Source organism: Bos grunniens, chromosome 7 (assembly GCF_055505025.1).
Source record: "Bos grunniens cultivar Pamir isolate PY7600 chromosome 7, Bosgru_T2T1.0, whole genome shotgun sequence".
NCBI lineage: Eukaryota > Metazoa > Chordata > Mammalia > Artiodactyla > Bovidae > Bos > Bos grunniens.
This window is the reverse complement of record NC_141171.1, coordinates 15,364,543-15,383,248: the sequence shown is the minus strand read 5'-3', so window position 1 is coordinate 15,383,248 and position 18,706 is coordinate 15,364,543. Positions and strand designations below refer to the sequence as shown.

General features: G+C 51.9%; 1 protein-coding gene across 27 annotated transcripts in view; it reads right to left on the bottom strand.

The window, feature by feature from the left end:
- Positions 1-18,706, bottom strand: part of DNM2 (dynamin 2) — an 89,866-nt gene that overhangs the window by 21,785 nt on the left and 49,375 nt on the right. For 5 of the 27 annotated variants that reach the window (XM_086409350.1, XM_086409342.1, XM_086409330.1 and 2 more), the window contains 9 exons: positions 16,275-16,435; positions 13,000-13,142; positions 10,359-10,494; positions 9,239-9,306; positions 7,195-7,333; positions 6,056-6,142; positions 3,786-3,856; positions 1,086-1,137; positions 111-122 (listed from right to left, as the gene is read on the bottom strand). In XM_086409350.1, the coding sequence (XP_086265476.1) occupies positions 111-122; positions 1,086-1,137; positions 3,786-3,856; positions 6,056-6,142; positions 7,195-7,333; positions 9,239-9,306; positions 10,359-10,494; positions 13,000-13,142; positions 16,275-16,435 (869 nt within the window). Of the gene's footprint in view, positions 1-110; positions 123-1,085; positions 1,138-2,386; positions 2,417-3,785; positions 3,857-6,055; positions 6,143-7,194; positions 7,334-8,477; positions 8,617-9,238; positions 9,307-10,358; positions 10,495-12,999; positions 13,143-16,274; positions 16,436-18,706 lie in introns of all 27 variants that reach the window. The other 22 variants (XM_086409343.1, XM_086409349.1, XM_086409334.1 and 19 more) reach the window with 7 other exon arrangements.

Genomic DNA, 18,706 nt, shown 5'->3' with positions numbered 1-18,706 from the left:
GGTTCTGTTATTTTTTTTGGGGGGGAGGGGGGCGGAATATTATAGGATGGCAGCATCTCCACCACCACCAAGTTCTCTAACGTTTGCTACCACACTAAGTGAGTACTTACCAAGATCTCCCCCTTTGAAAATGCAAAGTTAGGGTTGTGGGTAAATCAAAGAAGAGCAGGCGGAAGAAAAGAGACGTAAGGGACGTGAGGGGATGGAGAAAAAGCAGGAAAAGCACAAAAACGAGGAGAGAGAAGAGCAAGGGGAGAGAAAACAGCAAAAGAAAAAAAAATTACATGCTATTAATTATATTCATGGTGTTAATATTTAATTCATTATCATCTCCCGAAACGAAAAAGCAACAACATATGAATTACTTACGGCAAGCGCAAAAAAAATCATGCAGTGGTTACATCCCTTCTTTCCAGGGGGCTCTGTCATCGTGCGTGATGAACAGCAGCACCCCCACCCCCACCCCCACCCGGTGTGGAGAAGGCAGGGGACACTGGCAGAAATTTTTGCAAAGATGATGTGTTTTCTTAAGCAGGGGGAAAAAAAGGAGAGGCCACTTAATACTGGCATATATAAAGCTATCCTTTATTTCACAAGGCCTCTGGTTAGAGTATGACATCAAGGCAGAGAATCCCTCAAACAGTTCTGGGTTTCCCCAGATGTGAGGCTGAAAGCACCTCCAGGTGCTCCCAAACTGCTGATCACAACCAGCCTCCCTGCCCACTCCTGGCCCTCTTCCACAGCCTCCGAGTCTCTGGGGCTGGGGCAGGAACCCAATTTTCCTACAGACACCAGGGGGACTGGGTGGCCTCTCTCCTTAGTGTCAAGTTCTAGCCATGGCCTTGGATGGCAGATAGGGCCTTCTGCATGTGAGCAGTTTGGCCCCAGACCCTGCCAGAGCTGCACTCAAAGATCCATTTCCCAAACTGTCAAAACCTAAGTGGACGTGAGAGGCTGGGAGTGGGGTGGGGTGGGGGGTTCTGGCGGGACAGGCTCTGAGCCAGGCGCCATCACTGGGCTTGGTGGTCCTTGAGTGCCCTCCCGCCCTCAAGGGAGGAGCTGCAGGCCACAGCAGGGTAGGCTACCTGGTTGGGGACGGCTCTCTTCTTATTCAGCTGTGTGCTCCTCTGCTGGGCGCTGAAACCGAAAAAACAGAGAGGGTTTATGCGGCGGGACGCCCAGAGGGATGAGGAGCGAGAGAGACAAGGGGCAAAAGGTCCTGTGGCCCCGGTAGGGTTCTCTCCCTAAAGGAAGCCAATGGACAAGCTCTGGGCAGAGGCAGAAAGAAACCCCCTGTATATAAAAGGCTGCCCAAGGAAAGAGTGCAGGCTTGTGGAATGAACAAGAACATGTAGCGAGTTAAACCATGACTTCTCAGCCCTGATCTTAGCCACTCTTGAGAGTGCCAGCTATTTCTAAAAGTCACTGGGTCCTGGAGCCTCCAAGAGGGGCTATGGGAGGCTGGATTCCCAGGTGGCTGGGAGGTAGCCATGCTGGCTTCAAAATACTTTCAGTGTTTGGGGGTCAAACTTGAGGCTTCTTCCTGCTTTCTCCTCCTATCCCTGACCCAGCACCAGGTCCTGAACAGCTCCAGCACAGAGCTGCCCAGCCTAGGAGATCAGACTATGGCTCAATATATTTACTACTAGTATAATGACTTTTTCTCTGGGCCCTATTTTAAGTGTTTAGAGGACATTGAGAAAGCACCCCAGAACTTCTAAGCACAGGAAGGTTGATCAATGGTGTCTGAAGACACAAAACTAAGCCATTCAGTGTCTGCGTGATGCTGAGGTCCCAGATATGCTACTTCCTGAGGGCTTCCTGGGTCTCACCCATGCCTGGCAGCCCCCTTGGCTGCCTTTTTCAATTGCCTTCACCCGATCAGAGATTTGCTACTGCCTCAGTGCGTGTGCATGCACGCATGCATGCACAGGAGTGTCACAGGGAAAGTCCAAAGTCTTCCCCTTGGCCTGCAGGCCCCTCTGGCAATGAGGCCTTGGCCTCCCCGTGCTTACACTTCTCAGGCATCCTTCCCTATCTTTACTGCTCTCTGGCCCCCTCCATCCCCATCACCTGGCTGTCATGACTTCTTTGGAAAGGTCTCCTCTCCCACAGCCCCTCCTCTTGCCCTCCTTTCCACATCTCATCTTCCTATGAGAACCAGCTTAACAGCGTGCTCCTGGCCTGTGGACTCTGAAAGGGCAAGGCCCATGTCCTAGTCCAAAGGCCCTGCACAATGCTCCATGGCTATTCCGGGAGCCCCTGAGACGTCCCACCCAGGGCTGGGGCCTGGGCCGGGAGGAGCCTGGCACCCTGGGCCCCGCCCCCAGCCAGGTTGGCCCCCGTTCACACACCAGGGAAAAGGCACACAGCAGGCAATACCCACCCGGTCACCAGCTGCTCAGTATAGTAACAGCTGGGGGAAGTGGGAAGGCCCAGGAATCCAGAGGAAAGAGTGAAGTGGTCAAAGGAAAAACACGAGAGATTGTGAGAAGGAACTGTGGATGAAGTGTGAGAAGCAGAGACATCAAGGTGAGGAGAACAGCAGCAACCCGAAGAGGGGGACCGGCATTTTCAGTCCAGCCTGAGGGGCAGCTCCCGGCCAGGGCCCCCAGTTCTCCCCCAGCAGGGACAGCGCAGCAGGAGACCCTCGGCTCATATGGGCTGGGGGACCACCTTCTGATAATACCCCCAGTTCACTCATCCACTCATTCATTCATTCACTCCACTCACCGACCACGTGCCCACAAGACAACAGCTGAGTGCACTGATAAATGCCTACCCAGCAGACACCTGGACGGAAGACCCTCTTACCCAGCCTGCTAGCCTAAGTCTGGGCTCTGCAGGGCCTGACTCCCTAAGAAGCCCCCCTGTATCTCTAAGGCCAGGCCACAAGGCTACCCTCTGGACTCCCATGGGCCATGCCCAGCTCCCACCCTGGCCTGACCACACCATATCTTAACTGTCTGGGTGCACGTCTATCTCTGCCACAGGACCTTCCATTAAGGGTGGGGACCTGGTCTATGCTTGTTCTCTGTTGTAGCACAGGGCCTAGCATAGAGAAAGTACACCAGCAATATTTGCTAAACAAATACAGGAGGCTGGCTACCAGCCACCTGTTAATCTACTAGGCTCTGGAAAGAAGACTTTTGTGAGCCATCAGAACAACCTGTGTGACACACAAGCTTGCTGAGGCAAGGGCCCAGAGGCCACCAGCATTTAGTCTTCCATTCTGCAGAAATCAGAGCTCCCTGCTCTGGGCCCTTGTCTGGGTGCCCTGGAAGGTTCTGGTTTTCAATCTACAGCATGTGAACAGAAGCCATGCAAATCCTGGCAGCATTTCCTAAAAGGCAGCCTCTGGAGCCCTGAGCCTGAGATGCTAAGGAAAAGGACCCAGTGAGTATGGGGGAGCCTGGGAAAGCTGCATGCGAGTTGATAAAAGGCTCTGAGAAGTCCTGCAGAAAGGGAAGCACTCCTGCAGAAAGGGAAGCACTGAACACTGGTTAGTCTTGCCCTTTTCTGAAGGGTCTGGTCGTAGGGCTGTCCTGTCCTCCTTCAACTAACAACAGGGGTGTTCCACCAGAGGCGCACTGGGGACAAGACTGCAGGTTGCTGTTAGCCTAAGATGTTCTCCAGTGGCCCCTCGCTTCACCCAGGGACCCCTGACAGAGACCCTCGGGCCTCGGCCCACTGGGGGAATCCCGTTCAACTGCCTCTCTCAGGGCCTGACTCTGATGGGGGACACTGGTGCCGCCCCACCAGCTGATGTCTTGAAAAATACATACTTGGCAAATCCAATGAAGTCCTCATGGTTGGTGTTGATGTAGGACTGCTCAATGTCAATCAGAAGAAGAATCTGGGGGAAAAGTTGAGGGAGGTTGCTGTGAGTACAGAGCCAAGCCAGAGAGGAGCTGCTGTCAGAGCAATCCCCACACCCACCAGCAGGGGGAGCTGGAACTGCACCATTTCCAGGCAGGGCAACCACCCCCTTCCCATAGCCTGGGGACCATTGGCATGGAAAAGGGGGTATGGATGCTTCCAGACCCCAAGGCCTCCCACTCGAGAAAGACTGGGCCAACAGAGCATTGTGGTGGTCATAAGGGCGGCCTCTGAGGCGTGGAGCAAGGCAGTAAGGCCCCATGGCAAAGGTTTAAACGAGTCACAATATGTCGTCACATTTAGAGTAGCGCCGGTTGGGAAGATCTCCCGGAGAAGGGAGTGGCGACCCACTCCAGGATTCTTGTCTGGAGAATTCCACGGACAGAGGAGCCTGGTGGGCTGCAGCCCATGGGGTCCCAAAGGGTCAGACACGGCTGAGCAACTAACACTTTCACTGTTTTGGCTTAAGTGCCTCATTAAAACAGCAAAGGAGGGAACTATAGTCAAAATCCTGTGATAAACTGTCATGGGAAAGAATATGGAAAATGACCTATATGTATAACTGAATCATTTTGCTGCTTGGTAGAAATCACCACAACATTGTAAATCAACTACACTTCTTTAAAATTAAAAACAAACAGCAATGGTAATTAGGTCAGGTAAGGACATTAACATGAAACACACAGACACACACCAGCCAGCCAGATGTCATCTCAGATAAGGTACCAGCCCTCAAACAGTCCCGGCCCTTTCTGTCACTCTGCTGTGCTTCTGAACCCTCAGGGATAGAGCAGGCCAGGCACACGGATTTTGGGGACAAATGAGCTAGTTTCTTCTCCACCAATGTCAAGGGGAGAGGGACCATTCTCAATAAGGTGCTCCCACAGCCAGATAGAACAAGTGGGTTTATTTCGCTTCCAGTTTGAATAAACAGCTGCGAAACTCCTGGGATAAACCATCATGGAAAAGAATATATGTGTGTGTGTGAGTAAACATATATACATAAAAGAATGCATGAAAGTGAAAGTGTTAGGACACTCACTTGTGTCTGACTCTTTGGGACCCCATGGACTGTAGCCCCTGCCAGCCTCCTCTGTCCATGGGATTCTCCAGACAAGAATACTGGAGTGGGTTGCCACTTCCTACTTCAGGGGATCTTCCCAACCCAGGGATGGAACCCAAGTTTCCTGCACTGCAGACAGGTTCTTAACCATTGGAGCCAAATGATGTATATATATGTATAACTGAGTCACTTTGCTGTACAGCAGAGATTGACAGAATGTTGTAAATCAATGACAGTTCAATTTTTTAAAATGTGGCAAATCCTAAAAAAAAAGAGAGAGAGAGAGAGAGAGAAAGAGATAAAGGCAGACTGGGAAGAGGTGGCGGGTGGGGGAAATGACCCAGATCAGACGTTGGGCCACGTGAAGGCAGACTGACAGCCCGGGCTGAGCAGGTGACAGGTGAGCCTTGGACTGTGGTGGTGGGCATGGCCTACTCTCTCCCTTCAGGTGTGCTTGCATGGTCTTCGCAAGACAACGTGAAAACAGAGCACCAAAGGTGTTCCGCTGGGTGAACGCTGGCCAGCAGGCTGTGGTCCACCCCTGCCATGGCTGTCCAAGGAGACGCTGGCAGCACTGCAAACACCAGGGCTGAATCTCGAGAGCCTGGTGCCGGGTGAGGGGAGACGGAATCAAGAGGCTACGCCAGCAGGAGCCTGTGCACATGGCATCCTGGAAAAGGCAAGCAGAGGAGCAGCAGCCGGGTGGTCGCCAGGGCCTGAGGCGTGGGGAGGCACTGACCACGGGGCTCAACGACGGGAATTCAGGGGCGGCGGCAGAGCCATTCTGGGCATGGAGGGAAGTGGGGGTGACCTTGCTCTATGTTGCTTTTAGTTGATCAGTTGTGTCTGACTCTGCAGCCCCATAGTCTGGCAGGCTCCTCTGCCCATGGGATTTCTCAGACAAGTATACTCTAGTGGGTTGCCATTTCCTTCTTCAGTGGATCTTCCCGACCCAGGGATCAAACCCATGTCTCCTGCACTGCCAGGTGAGTTCTTTACCACTGAGTCACCAGGGCGGACCACCTTGTTGTACACATTTGTCAAAACTCAGGTAATTGCACGACCAAGATGTGCTGCACATAAGTTACAACTATATCACACAAGAGCCAGTACCTGGTCCTTGGTCCTCCCCTCCCGTTCCCGGATGTAAGTGGTGACGATGCGTTCCGTTTCCTCTCGCAACCGCGGGTAGGAGCTGAGCTGGGGGAAAGCAGAGTGGTGACGTTGGCGGGGTCCTCGCGGGCGGGGGATGGGCACATGATGTGAGCCAAATGGAGAGCATGGCTGAGGGGCTGACATGGGGCAGACCCACCGAGACCCCACCCTGCTCCTATCTCAGAGCTGCTGCAGCTATGAGACAAGAAGGGGCGGTGGGGGGACGGTGGGCCAGAGAGCCTGAGTGGATGCCCACGCACACGCAGAGATGCTTTTCAGAGAATGCGGTTCTGAGGTGGCAAGTGGCAGAGAAAGCGAGTGACAGCCATCCACCTGCCTCGGAGTGCTGGGTGAGAGCAAGGACACAGTGGAATCAAAGCCCCTGGGTCACCAGGGCGAGGGGCAGCATCTGGGCCATCTACCTCAGAGGCACTCCCTTGGCAGAAAACCATGCCCAAGCATCTTGCCTTAAGGATCCAGTCCTCCGACACCCCCACTGCCCTGGCCTTTGCAGTGGCAACCAAACCAATGCACAGAAGCCCACCTTTCACAGTTTGCGCAAAGTCCATGAGTTGGAGGAAAACAAATTTTTGTTTTTTGGTCACACCACATAGCTTGTAGGATTTTAGTTTCCCAATCAGGAATCAAACACGAGTCCCCTGCAGTAGAATCTCAGTCCTAACCACTGCGCCACCAAGGAATTCTGAAAATTTCTTCAATGCTGGTGATATAAGAATATGCAGATCAGCACACCAGCAAAGTGTTTTACTGCCTCAGTGTTGGTTTGAAAACCCCCCTTCTCAAAGCAGTCCAGCGTTGGGCACAGACTCTGATCCCTGCTGCGGGTGAGTAAGCGCATCTGGCAACATCGAAGGCCTTCCAGCCCGCTGGAGGCCCAAATTGCAAAGGTGGACCCCACGTGTGCTTGGACTACCCCCTTGGGTCAGCCGAGGCAAAGCCGAGATGTCACCAAGCAGCCGCTGGAAGAGGGTTCCTGCCGAGGCAGAGTTTCCTAGCTGCTTGGGTGAACACTCAATGATGGGAAGGAGAAGATGGGGAACAGATGCGTAGGTGAGAAAAACGAAACCTCCTGTTACCTTCTCGGCACACTTTTTAATGACCGTGGCCAGTTCTGAGACCACGAGGTCAACACACTTCAAACTCGGCTCTTTGAGTTTTACAATCTGTTTTTTCACAATGGCTTCAAAGGCCATGTCGGGGGTGAAGAGCCCCGTCCTGGGTCATGCGGAGGGTGGGACGAGGTAGAAAGACACCCGGGGGCAGTGCAGGCCACACACGCAGGACGGGAGACAGAGAGAGAAGAAACAAGAGTCAGCTGGTTAGTGACATGCACGGAGGAGCCTGTGCCCGCATTTGCCCCAGAAGCTGCTTCGGATCAGGAGGCGTCCTGGGTCCGAGGGGTGGGCAGGGTTTGATTATATAAAAGTGGTACGGGTCAGAGCCAACATCCGAACAGCTAAGAGGGTGTGGAGGCCTTGAATTTTTGTATGTGTGAACATCTCCGAACTGTTGGGGTTTCTTTCCCCTCCCTGTTTCAATCGAAGAAGCTTAGGAAGCAAATGTGGGCTTTTCCAGACTGAGAACAGAAGAATCAAACAGAAACTCCTGCCATGGAAGGCCGACCCAGAGCTCCTCGGCCATGGTGGACGTGCAAGCACAAACCACCCACCAGGAAGCGCTTCAGCTGTCTGGCCAAAGAGTGCGGCCTAGGGAACCAGGCCGGCGGGGGCGCCAATGTGTCCTGTTCGAGTAGGGGCAGCGGCCCGTGAACACTAGCACACAAGTGCAGGTGACTTAGGGGATCTGAGGACTGGAGACCTGGGGGAACAGCCCCGCTCCTGGGGAGGGGTGGGGAAGCTGTAGAAGCTATAAGGGACCAAGCCCAAGCCTTGGCGCTCGTTATGTGGGTGGTGTTCGGGCCTTTCTTGGCTGGCTCTAGGAAAGCCTGAGGGCACCAGGCACTTGTCAAGAAGGAGTGAGGGGCAGGGAGGTTCAGGAAGCCTGGCCTCCAGCAGGTGACTCGAGGTCCCTCTCTGCTCCCCAGAAGACAGCAAAGCGACAGCCCAACGGAACCCCCATCAGACACATGCTAAGCTTGGTATCAGGGTCCCAGGGAGCCCTGCCCACCAGTCTGTGGAGACTGGAGGCCTGGCCTCCCCGGGCTGCACCCAGGCCAAAACACTCCCGCCCCAGCCTCTGGGAAGAGGCCACATTCTTGGAAACTGAGGCAATCTGGTAAGGGGGTGGGGGGTTGGGGAGACCAGCGGGGCGAAGGCTGAGCAGCACTGGGAGCCTGATACCAAGCACCCATAGCCCCGTTTCCACAAGGCCAGGAGTCACCCTGCCAAGGGTCCAATACCTTACTGGTACACTGCCTAACTGTATTGATTAGCTCCTGGATAACCAGGTCGACACATTTCAGACAGGGCTCTTTCAGCTTGACGACCTGCTTTTTCACAATGGCCTCGAATGCCAAGTCCGGGGTGAAGAGCCCGGTCCTAAAAGCATCCGAACCCAGGGGCAGGGGAGATAAGTCGGAGAGAAACAAAGCATGGTCAGCAATCTCACAGGCATGGGCCAGGTTCCCGGGACAGCCAAGGTCATGGCAGGTCAGGGGGTCAGATGCCTGCATCTGCTACCTGGAACCCCCCACCCAGGGCGATCTGAGGACCCCATGGCCATGCGAGACTGGACCAAGGGAGCTGTGACTTTTATTGCAAAATGGTGGGGACCCAGGAGGTTCAGAGGGCCCCCGTGACAGGGACAAATAAATGCTGGGTTCCTATGACCCAGCGCCACAGCTCTGACTCCGTCCGCATCCCCACCGCCCCCGGGCAAACGTGCAGTGAGCTTTCTGCCTTGGCTGGTGATTGGGCCCTTGAACCAATGCTGAACCCTGGGCAGCAGGCAGCCCCGGGGCCTTCAAAAGACAAACAGAACTAAGCACATCCACCTCGAGTTCCCTTGGAGACCCAGAGGGAGAGACTTACAGCTACTGCAACCCCCTCCCCCGCTTCAGTCCTCACATTTGGGGTACCCAGAGGTTCAGGGGGACTGACTGGCTCTAGGGTGGCACCATGGAGATGGAGGGAACATGGCGCCTCTCCCCGTGGAACTTGCCTGACTCCGTGGATATTTTTAATGGCGTAGCTGATCTCCCGTCTTAAGTCTTTCTCATCGAACTCCATCTGAGAAAAGACAAACCAAACACATGCAAGGAGGTACCTGGGGAACCCCCGCCAATTCAGGTCTGTATCTGGGGAATGTTACCTCCTGTGCACCATTTGTAGTCACACCGTAGGGTATCTGATTGGTCAAAAATGTTTAAAAACGTTAAAACTCAGTTTAAGCAAGGATGCTCTGAAACTAACACTCTTGCTCTGTTCGAAGAAAAATCGACTTATACACACATTCTTCTGGGCTATGTGGCAGGACAAATTAAAAACCTTTAAAAACATACTTCTACTACCACCAATTAGTTTTAAGTGCTCTGGGAATTTATCTTGAGCAATGAATCAACAATTAGCTACATTCCCAAAACAATCTATAAGTGTTAAAAAAAATGTGCAATGCACCTAAATACCCCCAAATGGGAGACTGGTTAAAAAAGAAGATAGTGTTTTGCCATTGACGGGGCATGAACTGTATACACTAATTTGGAATGATGGCAATTATGTGAAAAAAGCATATAAAGAAGCATAATTTGTTCGTTTCTCCTTTCAGCTTTTGTTCTTCTTCTGCAAAGAACGTGACTGGTTTTTACAAAGATGGTATGTGCTCACTATAAAACCTGTACAACTTCCAGCAATTAAAACAAAAAGAAAAATCTCTTAATTCCAGCACCCAGAGCTGACATTTTATGAATATCCTTGCACATCTGTCTCTGCAAAGACACCCATCTCAATGTGTGTGTATGATTTCATATGAAGGATGTTATTTATAACAACTGTTATGTTATGGTGCCCAGGCTGGCTCCATAGTCTTCTTCCCTTTCAACGGGGACATTTTCCCAGGTGAATTTACCTGTATGTTCTATGTATTTTGCAAAGAGCATGTATTCAAAGGAAAATGTTGGAGCTTTTCATATGACTCTGCTGGAAATCACTAAGCTCAGAGAAGGAGGCCCATGGGGTCTGCAGGTGGGAGCTCAAGACCTCGCGGCCTGGGAGGAAGCCAGGTTCAAGGTCAACTGAGCAGGTTGGTCAAGGTTGAGCAGAGGGCCCAGCCCGCGTAGCGCTACCTTCACCAGCTCGAAGGGAAATCGCTCGTGGAAGATGCGATTGATCCGGGCGCCCCCAGAGAGCTCCAGTGTGTCCACCTGGTCTCCAGAGCCCTCAATCCTCTTCTCAAAGTCCACCCCAAACTGCTGGACCATCCTGTGAGGAAAGAGAAAACCTGAGCGTCAAAGCAGAGGCACTGACACGGCTCTGGAACTACATCCCAAGTCAAGCCATGGCTTACTTTCCTCCTTTTATTTTTTTGGGGACAAAATGTATGTGTGGGTCAAAAAAACAGACAAAATCCAGGCGCTGTCGAGGGCAAGCACTTGCTACATGCCAGGCCCCCTCCATAGGCCTACTATGATCATTCACTCATTGAACTGGGGACACGAGGGGCAGTTATCACTCCCTTTTGCAAGAGTGAGGTGTGGGAGAGGGGAGATCACAGTTCAGCAACCTCTGCCCTGAGGTTTGGCCTAATCCAGCAGAACTGTGATATATAAATGGAGCACCTCCACACCATTCGGGTGGCTTCCTCCAGTTCCTACCACCTCCCAGTCTGGAGTTGCAGACTCCACCACTGATGGGCTATGAGGCCTTGGACAGGTGGGTTTGCCCTCTAAGCCTCAGTATCTCCATCTCCAAAGTGGGCTGATTCTAACAGTACCTCCATGTAGGGTCACTGTAAGGGTATTCAAGGAGTTTCAAGATTTCATCAACTCAGAAAAGGCATCAATCTCAAAATGTACTATTAGCCTGGACACCCGACAAAAAAAGAAACATGCTGCCAATGAATAGTAATCCACCTGAAATTTGCTTTCAGAGAAGTGAAGATTTTTTAGTGCACACGTAATTCATGAAATGTGGTAAAACCACCTGGCCCTTTAGAATGCAGCCCAGCCCTTAAAAAGTGTCTCAAGAGTATTGCTGATTAGGGCTGTGATGAAGTGAGTGGTAAGGAACTAAGATACTTATTAGTGTTATGGTTGTCTTTAACATTTCTAACTGTTTTCCCCCAGTCCTCTGCACTGTCCTAGGAATACGTTAAGGCTGTACATTGTCACCCTGCTTATTTAACTTATATGCAGAGTACATCCTGAGAAATGCTGGACTGGATGAAGCACAAGCTGGAATCAAGATTGCCAGGAGAAATATCAATAATCTCAGATATGCAGATGGCACCACCTTTATGGCAGAAAGTGAAGAACTAAAAAGCCTCTCAATGAAAGTGAAAGTGGAGAGTGAAAAAGTTGGCTTAAAGCTCAATATTCAGAAAACTAAGATCATGTCATCCGGTCCCATCACTTCATGGCAAATAGATGGGGAAACAATGAAAACAGTGGGTGATTTTATTTTTGGGGGCTCCAAAGTCACTGCAGATGGTGACTGCAGCCATGAAATTAAAAGACGCTTACTCCTTGGAAGGAAAGTTATGACAAGCCAAGACAGCATATTAAAAAGCAGAGACACTACTTTGCCAACAAAGGTCCGTCTAGTCAAGGCTATGGTTTTTCCAGTGGTCATGTATGGATGTGAGAGTTGGACTATAGAGAAAGCTGAGTGCCGAAGAACTGATGCTCTTGGAACTGTCTGTGATGGTGGAGAAGCCTCTTGAAGAGTCCCTTGACTGCAAGGAGAGCCAACCAGTCCATCCTAAAGGAGATCAGTCCTGAGTGTTCATTGGAAGGACTGATGCTGAAGCTGAAACTCCAATACTTTGGCCACCTCGTGCAAAGAGCTGACTTGTTTGAAAAGACCCTGATGCTGGGAAAGATTGAGGGCAGGAGGAGAAGGGGATGACAGAGGATGAGATGGTTGGATGGCATCACCAACTCAATGGACACTGAGTTCGAGTAGACTCCAGGAGTTGGTGATGGACAGGGAGGCCTGGCGTGCTGCAGTCCACAGGGTCGCAAAGAGTCCGACATGACTGAATGACTGAACTGAACTGAAGAAGCAGGAGTAGCTGGCACAAGGCAGGGTGCCCTCCCCCCATGTCTGTTCTCCCTGCAGCCTCCAGGGGGCGCCCGTGAACACCTGAGTCAGGCCAGGTCCTACCAGAGCTCAGACACTCCAGGCTCCCACCATACTCAGAGCAAAAACTAAGTCCTCCCCGTGGTCTACGAGGCCCTGCAGGCCCTACCCTGTCCCGTCCTGGGCCTCCTTTCTTCCTACTCTCCCCTCACTCACTCCGCTCCAGCCACATGGGCCTTCTCCAACACGCTGGATGCAATCCTGCCTCAGGGCCTTTGCACTGGCCAGCCCCCCACCCCCAGGACTGCACAGCCCCTTCCTCACCTCTTCAGGTCTCTGCCTGACTCTTCACTGACCACTTGATTTTAAACAGCACCCCAAGCCTACCTTGGCACTCTCCAGCCCCTTCCCCACTTTGACATTTTGCCATTTCACAGATTATTCACATGTTCTTATTTACTTACCTTGTTTCATCCCTCTCCCCTCCCCTTTCTGAGCACGTGGGGTGTCTGCCCCACACACTGGAGCAACCCTGGTGCTCAGGACAGGGCCCAGCACACAGGAGGCTCTGGTGAAGGGTTTGCTGAACAGATAGATGGGTGGGAGCCTGTGGCTGGGAGGAGGCCCTTGAGCCTCCTGGGGGAGTGCCAGGCTTGGGGAGTGCCAGGCTGGGGGAGGGGCACGTACTGCAGCAGAGCTTTGGTCTTGCGTGTGGGGTCATCGGGCCGGAAGTTCTTGTACTCCTCCACCTCCTTCTCCAGGGATAGCAGCTGGCTCTGCAGCTTGCTGCGCAGGGCCGGCAGTGATTCCCGGATGTGGTTGGTCAGTTGCTGTGGGAGAGAGGTCAGAGGTCAACATAGGCAGGATGCTGAGAAGGGGCAGACCTGCTCCATCCCCAGCCTCAAAGGACCAATGGAAACCCTGAGCAGCAGGGAAGGTGACACAGCCTGGTCCACAGCAGTGCAAGGCTGCAGACAGCCCACGGGGACCTGGGAGAGGACAGATTAACTGGGCCGTGCACACCATGGATCAAGAGAGCAGGACCCAAGTGCTGGCCGTGAACAGCCAGTGTCACTCACTGGAGAACAAAACAAAGCCTAGGAAGGACTTCCCTGGTGGTCCAGTGGTTAAAAATCTACCTTCCACTGCAGGGGACGGGGGTTTGATCCCTGGTCAGGGAACTAAGATTCCACAGGTCGTGGGGCAACAAAGCCTATGTGCCACAATTAAGATCTGATGCAGCCAAATAAATAAATAAAGTTTTAAAGGCTACAAAGGCACTGTAGGACCCAGGCACGGGAGGACTGACAGGCCATGGTGTATGGACAGACCACAGGAATGGGCCCTACAAACTAGGACAGAAACAGTTCACCGAAAAAGGCACAGGACACATGTAGGATGTGATCCCTTCTGAGAAGATGGGGAGAACTGAGAGTACATTTTCATCTGCACAGAGTGCAGGATGGTTCATGAGGGTCATGAGGACCCTGCCCGCAGACCCCCCTCTATTATTTGGTTTTTAACCACGGGGACTCGTTCATTATTCACAAACTTTAAAAGGAGGCAGTCGTGCAGAAAAGATTAGGTATTGAGCCTTGAGATCAGCTTTTCAAGAAAAACCTAGATAGAGACTTCCCTGATGGTCCAGTGGTTAGAACTCCTGGCTTCCACTGCAATGGGCGTGGCTTCCACCCCTGATCAGGGAACCAAAATCCGGCATGCCAAATGGCATGGCCAAAACAGAAACAAGTCAGGTACGGAGCAGCGGGTAAATACATTAACTGTTCAGGTGGCAACAAGGAAGATGGAAAGGATAGAACAGGAAAAGAGAGGAGGTGGTGCACGTGGGATGAGCAGGCAGGAGGGAGGCCGGCAGTCCAGGCACATTGGCCCCTCCAGTGTTTATGGTCTTGAGAAAGAAGCCCAGGAAGTGGCGACACGGGCCGTCTGAGGGTGGTAGTGAGGGGGCCTGTCACGGCATGGGAGGAAGTGGAACATTCACTGTATCCGGACTGTTTTTAAAAATACTCTTTCAAAAGAGAAAGAGAGAAGAAATGAAAAAAATAAAAGGCATAAAATCAACTCAAACCACCCAAATGGAAATGCACTGGTGCATTTTGTCCTACGAGACAAAAGAAATGACAAACTATTAAGGTAGGAGAAAGGTGTGCAGGAGCCTCACGCACTGAGGCCTGAATCTGACGGTCACCCCAAAACCCTCTGTGACCAGGGGCCCCTTCCTGGGGGAGCTGCAGGTCCCCAAGTGTGGCAGTCCACTCTGGTCCCTGTCGCCTTTCTGGGGCATGACCCTGTTTAGCTCATGGGGCAATAGGGGCAGGGGGACCCCATTCTGGGAAGCACCGGGATGTGGGCCCAGGCTCCCAGGAGGCCAGCTGGGCTCTCAGAGGAGGCCCCAGGCACCTGCAGGCAGTTTTACTTCCCTTCCCCTCCCGCCGCCCCCTGCCCAGGCAGACCCCCGCTTCCTTTCCTGCAGGGCCCCTCCCACCGGACACTCACTTCCCTGTTTGTTCTCCTGAGAGCTATGCTCTGCCTTTCCGCCCTCTGCCAGCCCTCATCGCTTCTTAACACTTGAAGTGTTCTAGCCTTTACCTGGGGATTTGTCCTGAGTCAGTGCCCCCAATCAGAAATATGCCTTCCCCTGGCACTTTCCTGGTGGTCCAGAGGTTAAGATTCTGTGCTTCCACTGCAAGGGCACAGGTTCGATCCTAGGTCAGGTAACTAAGATCCCACACGCCATGTGGTGTGGCCAAAAAAAAAAAAAGAGAGAAATATGCCTTTCCCCCAGGATAGGGCCCAGCTCCCCAACTGGTACTGTGTCCCACTGCAGGCAGGAAGAACATTTACATTGTTACCCTGCGGCCCAATGTGCTACCGTAAAGCACCGAGGGGGGATAACTCATAACCCCAAGGCCACGGAGGACCACACTGCCTGCTACTCCGCAGCTATATAACCCCACACTGGGGATCTTACTCTCAGAGAACCTGGCACACACGCAAAACAATGCCATTAAACAGCAGCCCAATCACTTCTCGCCTTTTGGCTAAGATCAAGTGTAAATATCAGCCCTTTATTGACTGGGAGCCTCAGAAACCAGCCACGTGGCTCTGCAAAAAGAGCCTGTCTAAACAGACGAGGGCCCATGTGTTCAGGGGCTTCTACAGGGCCACAAAGAAGAGTGAAGAAGGCTTCTATAGGGACAGAGCTCCAGGAGATACTGTTGAGTTAAAAAAAAGAAAAGGAAATGGAGGGCATCCATGACTATGGATAAAGGGGGAAATGTGCTTCTCAGAAGTCCTTTCTGCATTCATGGACAGAGAGAAACTCAGGCAGTGTTAACAGTGGTGGGTGAGAGGTAGGGGGACACGGCGCTTCACTGTATCCTTTTGAATCCGCCTGCCAATGCAGGAGACAGAGGTTCAATCCCTGGTCTGGGAAGATACCACATGTTGCAGAGCAGCTGAGCCCATCAGCCAGAACCACGGGCTCAGTGCTCTAGAGCCTGTGGTCTGCAACAAGAGGACCCACTGCAATGAGAAGCCCGCGCACCACAACCAGAGCAGACCCCTGCTCAGCACCGCAAGAGAAAAGCCCGCGCAGCAACAGGGACCCAGTGCAGCCAAAAATACATCAAATAAATAAGCTACTTAAAAAAAAAAAAGAATATATGTATGTATAACTGAGTTGCTTTGCTGTACAGAAGAAATCAACACAACATTGTAAATCAACTATACTTCAATAAAAATTTTAAAAAATAATGGTAACAATAGTAGTGATGGTAGTAATAACACCAACACTGACTCTTCTCCAGGCACTGATTCAAATGTTCATTGAACTCAACTCTGCTAAAATGAGCGCTGCTCTAGACTGACGCCAGCACCACTGTGGAACGCAGCGGCTTGCAGTGCACAGCCTCAGCAACTGCACAAAATCCTCACCGTACCTGATTCAGAGTCTTCTGCAGGTGCGGGGTGCCCATGCGGTCAGCTATGTGCCGGTAGGCTGGGTGGGAGAGGAAAAACTTCCTCTCGGCCGCCAGCGCTGTGCGGATGTCCTTCTTGCCCTCAATATCCTTCTGGCTGCGGTTGACCACTCCAATGTAGCCTATGGAGAGAGAGGGTCAGGTCATGGCAGTGCCAGGCAAGCCTAGGAACCCAGACGCCCACTACAGACCAGCCATGTGGCTGGGCAATATGCAGGTGTAGACATGGATCCTGCCCTACAAGTCCCTCCCAGATGAGGTGACAAGCCTTATGAGTTACTCAGAGGTAACACTGAGAATGCAAACACAGAGCACCCTAAGTGTTCAGAGGAAGGAGAGATTACATTCAGCCTGGTGAGAGGGACTAGAGAGAGAACAGCTAGGGAGATGAAACCCATAATCTGAGCTTTAAAGACAGAAAACAGTAGGCCAATGGGAAAAGCTAATCGTGCCAGATATTAATACCTATTCTAAAGCGATTGTATTTGGGGACTTTCCTGGCAGTCCAGTGGTTAAGACCCTGCGCTTCCAATGTAGAGGGCACAGATTCGACTCCTGGTCAGGGAACTAAGATCCACAAGGAGATCAAACAGTCCATCCTAAAGGAAATCAATCCTGAATATTCATTAGAAGGACTAATGCTGAAGCTCAAGCTCCAATACTTTGGCTACCTGATGCGAGGAGCCGACTCACTGGAAAAGACCCTGATGCTGGCAAAGACTGAGGGCAGGAGGAGAACAGGGTGACAGAGGATGAGATGGCTGGATGGCATCACCAACTCGACGGACGTGAATCTGAGCAAGCTCTGGGAAACAGTGGAGAACAGGGGAGCCTGGTGTGCTACAGTCCATGGGGTCACAAAGAGTCAAACACAACTTAGTGAGTGAACAACAACAACAACAACGGTTGGCAAAGAAACAAAGTCTGGTGGCCACCAAAATGAACTCCCTAGGGATTCATAGATTTCCACAGAAAACATAACTGCAAGTACTTGAATGGGTGGTTTTTCAAAACTACTGTATTTGTGTTAAAACTGTCTGAACAGAACATAAGCAACAGTTAATTGTAAGTGTAAGAGAAGTGGGGCTTATACAGGAGGGGGTTGGGAGCCAGCTTCCGAAACGACAGTTTAAGGTACCATTCGGCAATTTTTTTTAAACACAAAAAACCATTAGCGTGAGAAAACTACTTTGAAAAGAGAATCTACAATATTTGGACATAAAGGAGTTGGAAGAGGATGAGGGAAGGGGGATTCAAACAGCCAGCAGCCCCAGGTGTGGACACGAGGCACCCCACCGCACGGGTGCACGAATGGGCGTCGGGGGAAGCGGGAAACTTAGCCTGGTGGCCAACATGTGGGAGGCGCTCGGTCAGCAGACGTGCGTATCGTTGTCCACATAATGAAAGCTGGAAAGGTGACCTGGGCCTAGGTGGCGACAGGTCAGAAGTGATAAACACACACATCTGTACCCCCTTCTCTTAGCGAGGACCGATGTTTCTTTGGAGAGGAGGGCCGCAGCCCCAGCCAACTATCCTGCCAAGTCGTGTGCAGACCTGACGGTTTCTCGTCCTCTCTGGAGCTATCAAGTCCACCTTACAGATGAGGGAAGCGAGGTAGGCCAAGGAGGGGCCCTTTGCCCACATGGTCACATGGAGAATCAGTGGCAGCAAGGTGTGAACCCAAATCAGTGTGAAGGGCAAAGAGCAAGGGGCAGAGATGGTGTCTGGCTTGTTTTGTGGTTCCTTTTGTTAACTTAAAAAAGAAGGATCCAGGGACTTCCCTGGTGGTCTAGTGGTTAAGAATCCACCTTAAAAGTAGGGGACAAGGGTTCAATCCCTGGTCCGGGAGGATTCCACATGCCTCGGGGCCACTAGGCCACAACAACCAAAGCCCGCGTGCCTACAGCCTGTGCTCCGTAACAAGAGAAGCCACTGAGAAGCAATGAGAAGGCCGAGCATCCCAACTGGAGCGTAGGCCCGCTCGCCTCAACTAGAGAAAAGCCCGTGCAGCAAGGAAGACCCAGCAGAGCCCAAAATAAGTAAAACAGAATAAATAAATTAAAATTTTTTAAAAATCTGGAATTCCTATAAACACAAGACTGATCAGCCTCTGTCTAGATCTAATTACTTGTTTGCAAGGACCTATAATTGGCCAGATCCCGAGTGAGGCGCACAGATCGAGTGGCTGGAGGGGGGAGTCGCTGGAACAGAAACGTAGGTGTTTGTGTGTCAAATGACAGGGCGCCTGGATTTGCTTCATAATCCCCCAGGAAGGGGAGAACAACAGGAGAGTTTATTCGGGATAGTGAGGGTTAGCTGTGTGTGATGAGCAACGAGGCTGGTCTGGGGGAACACCTCATGTTTTTCTCTCCACGTGAGAAAATGCTTGACAG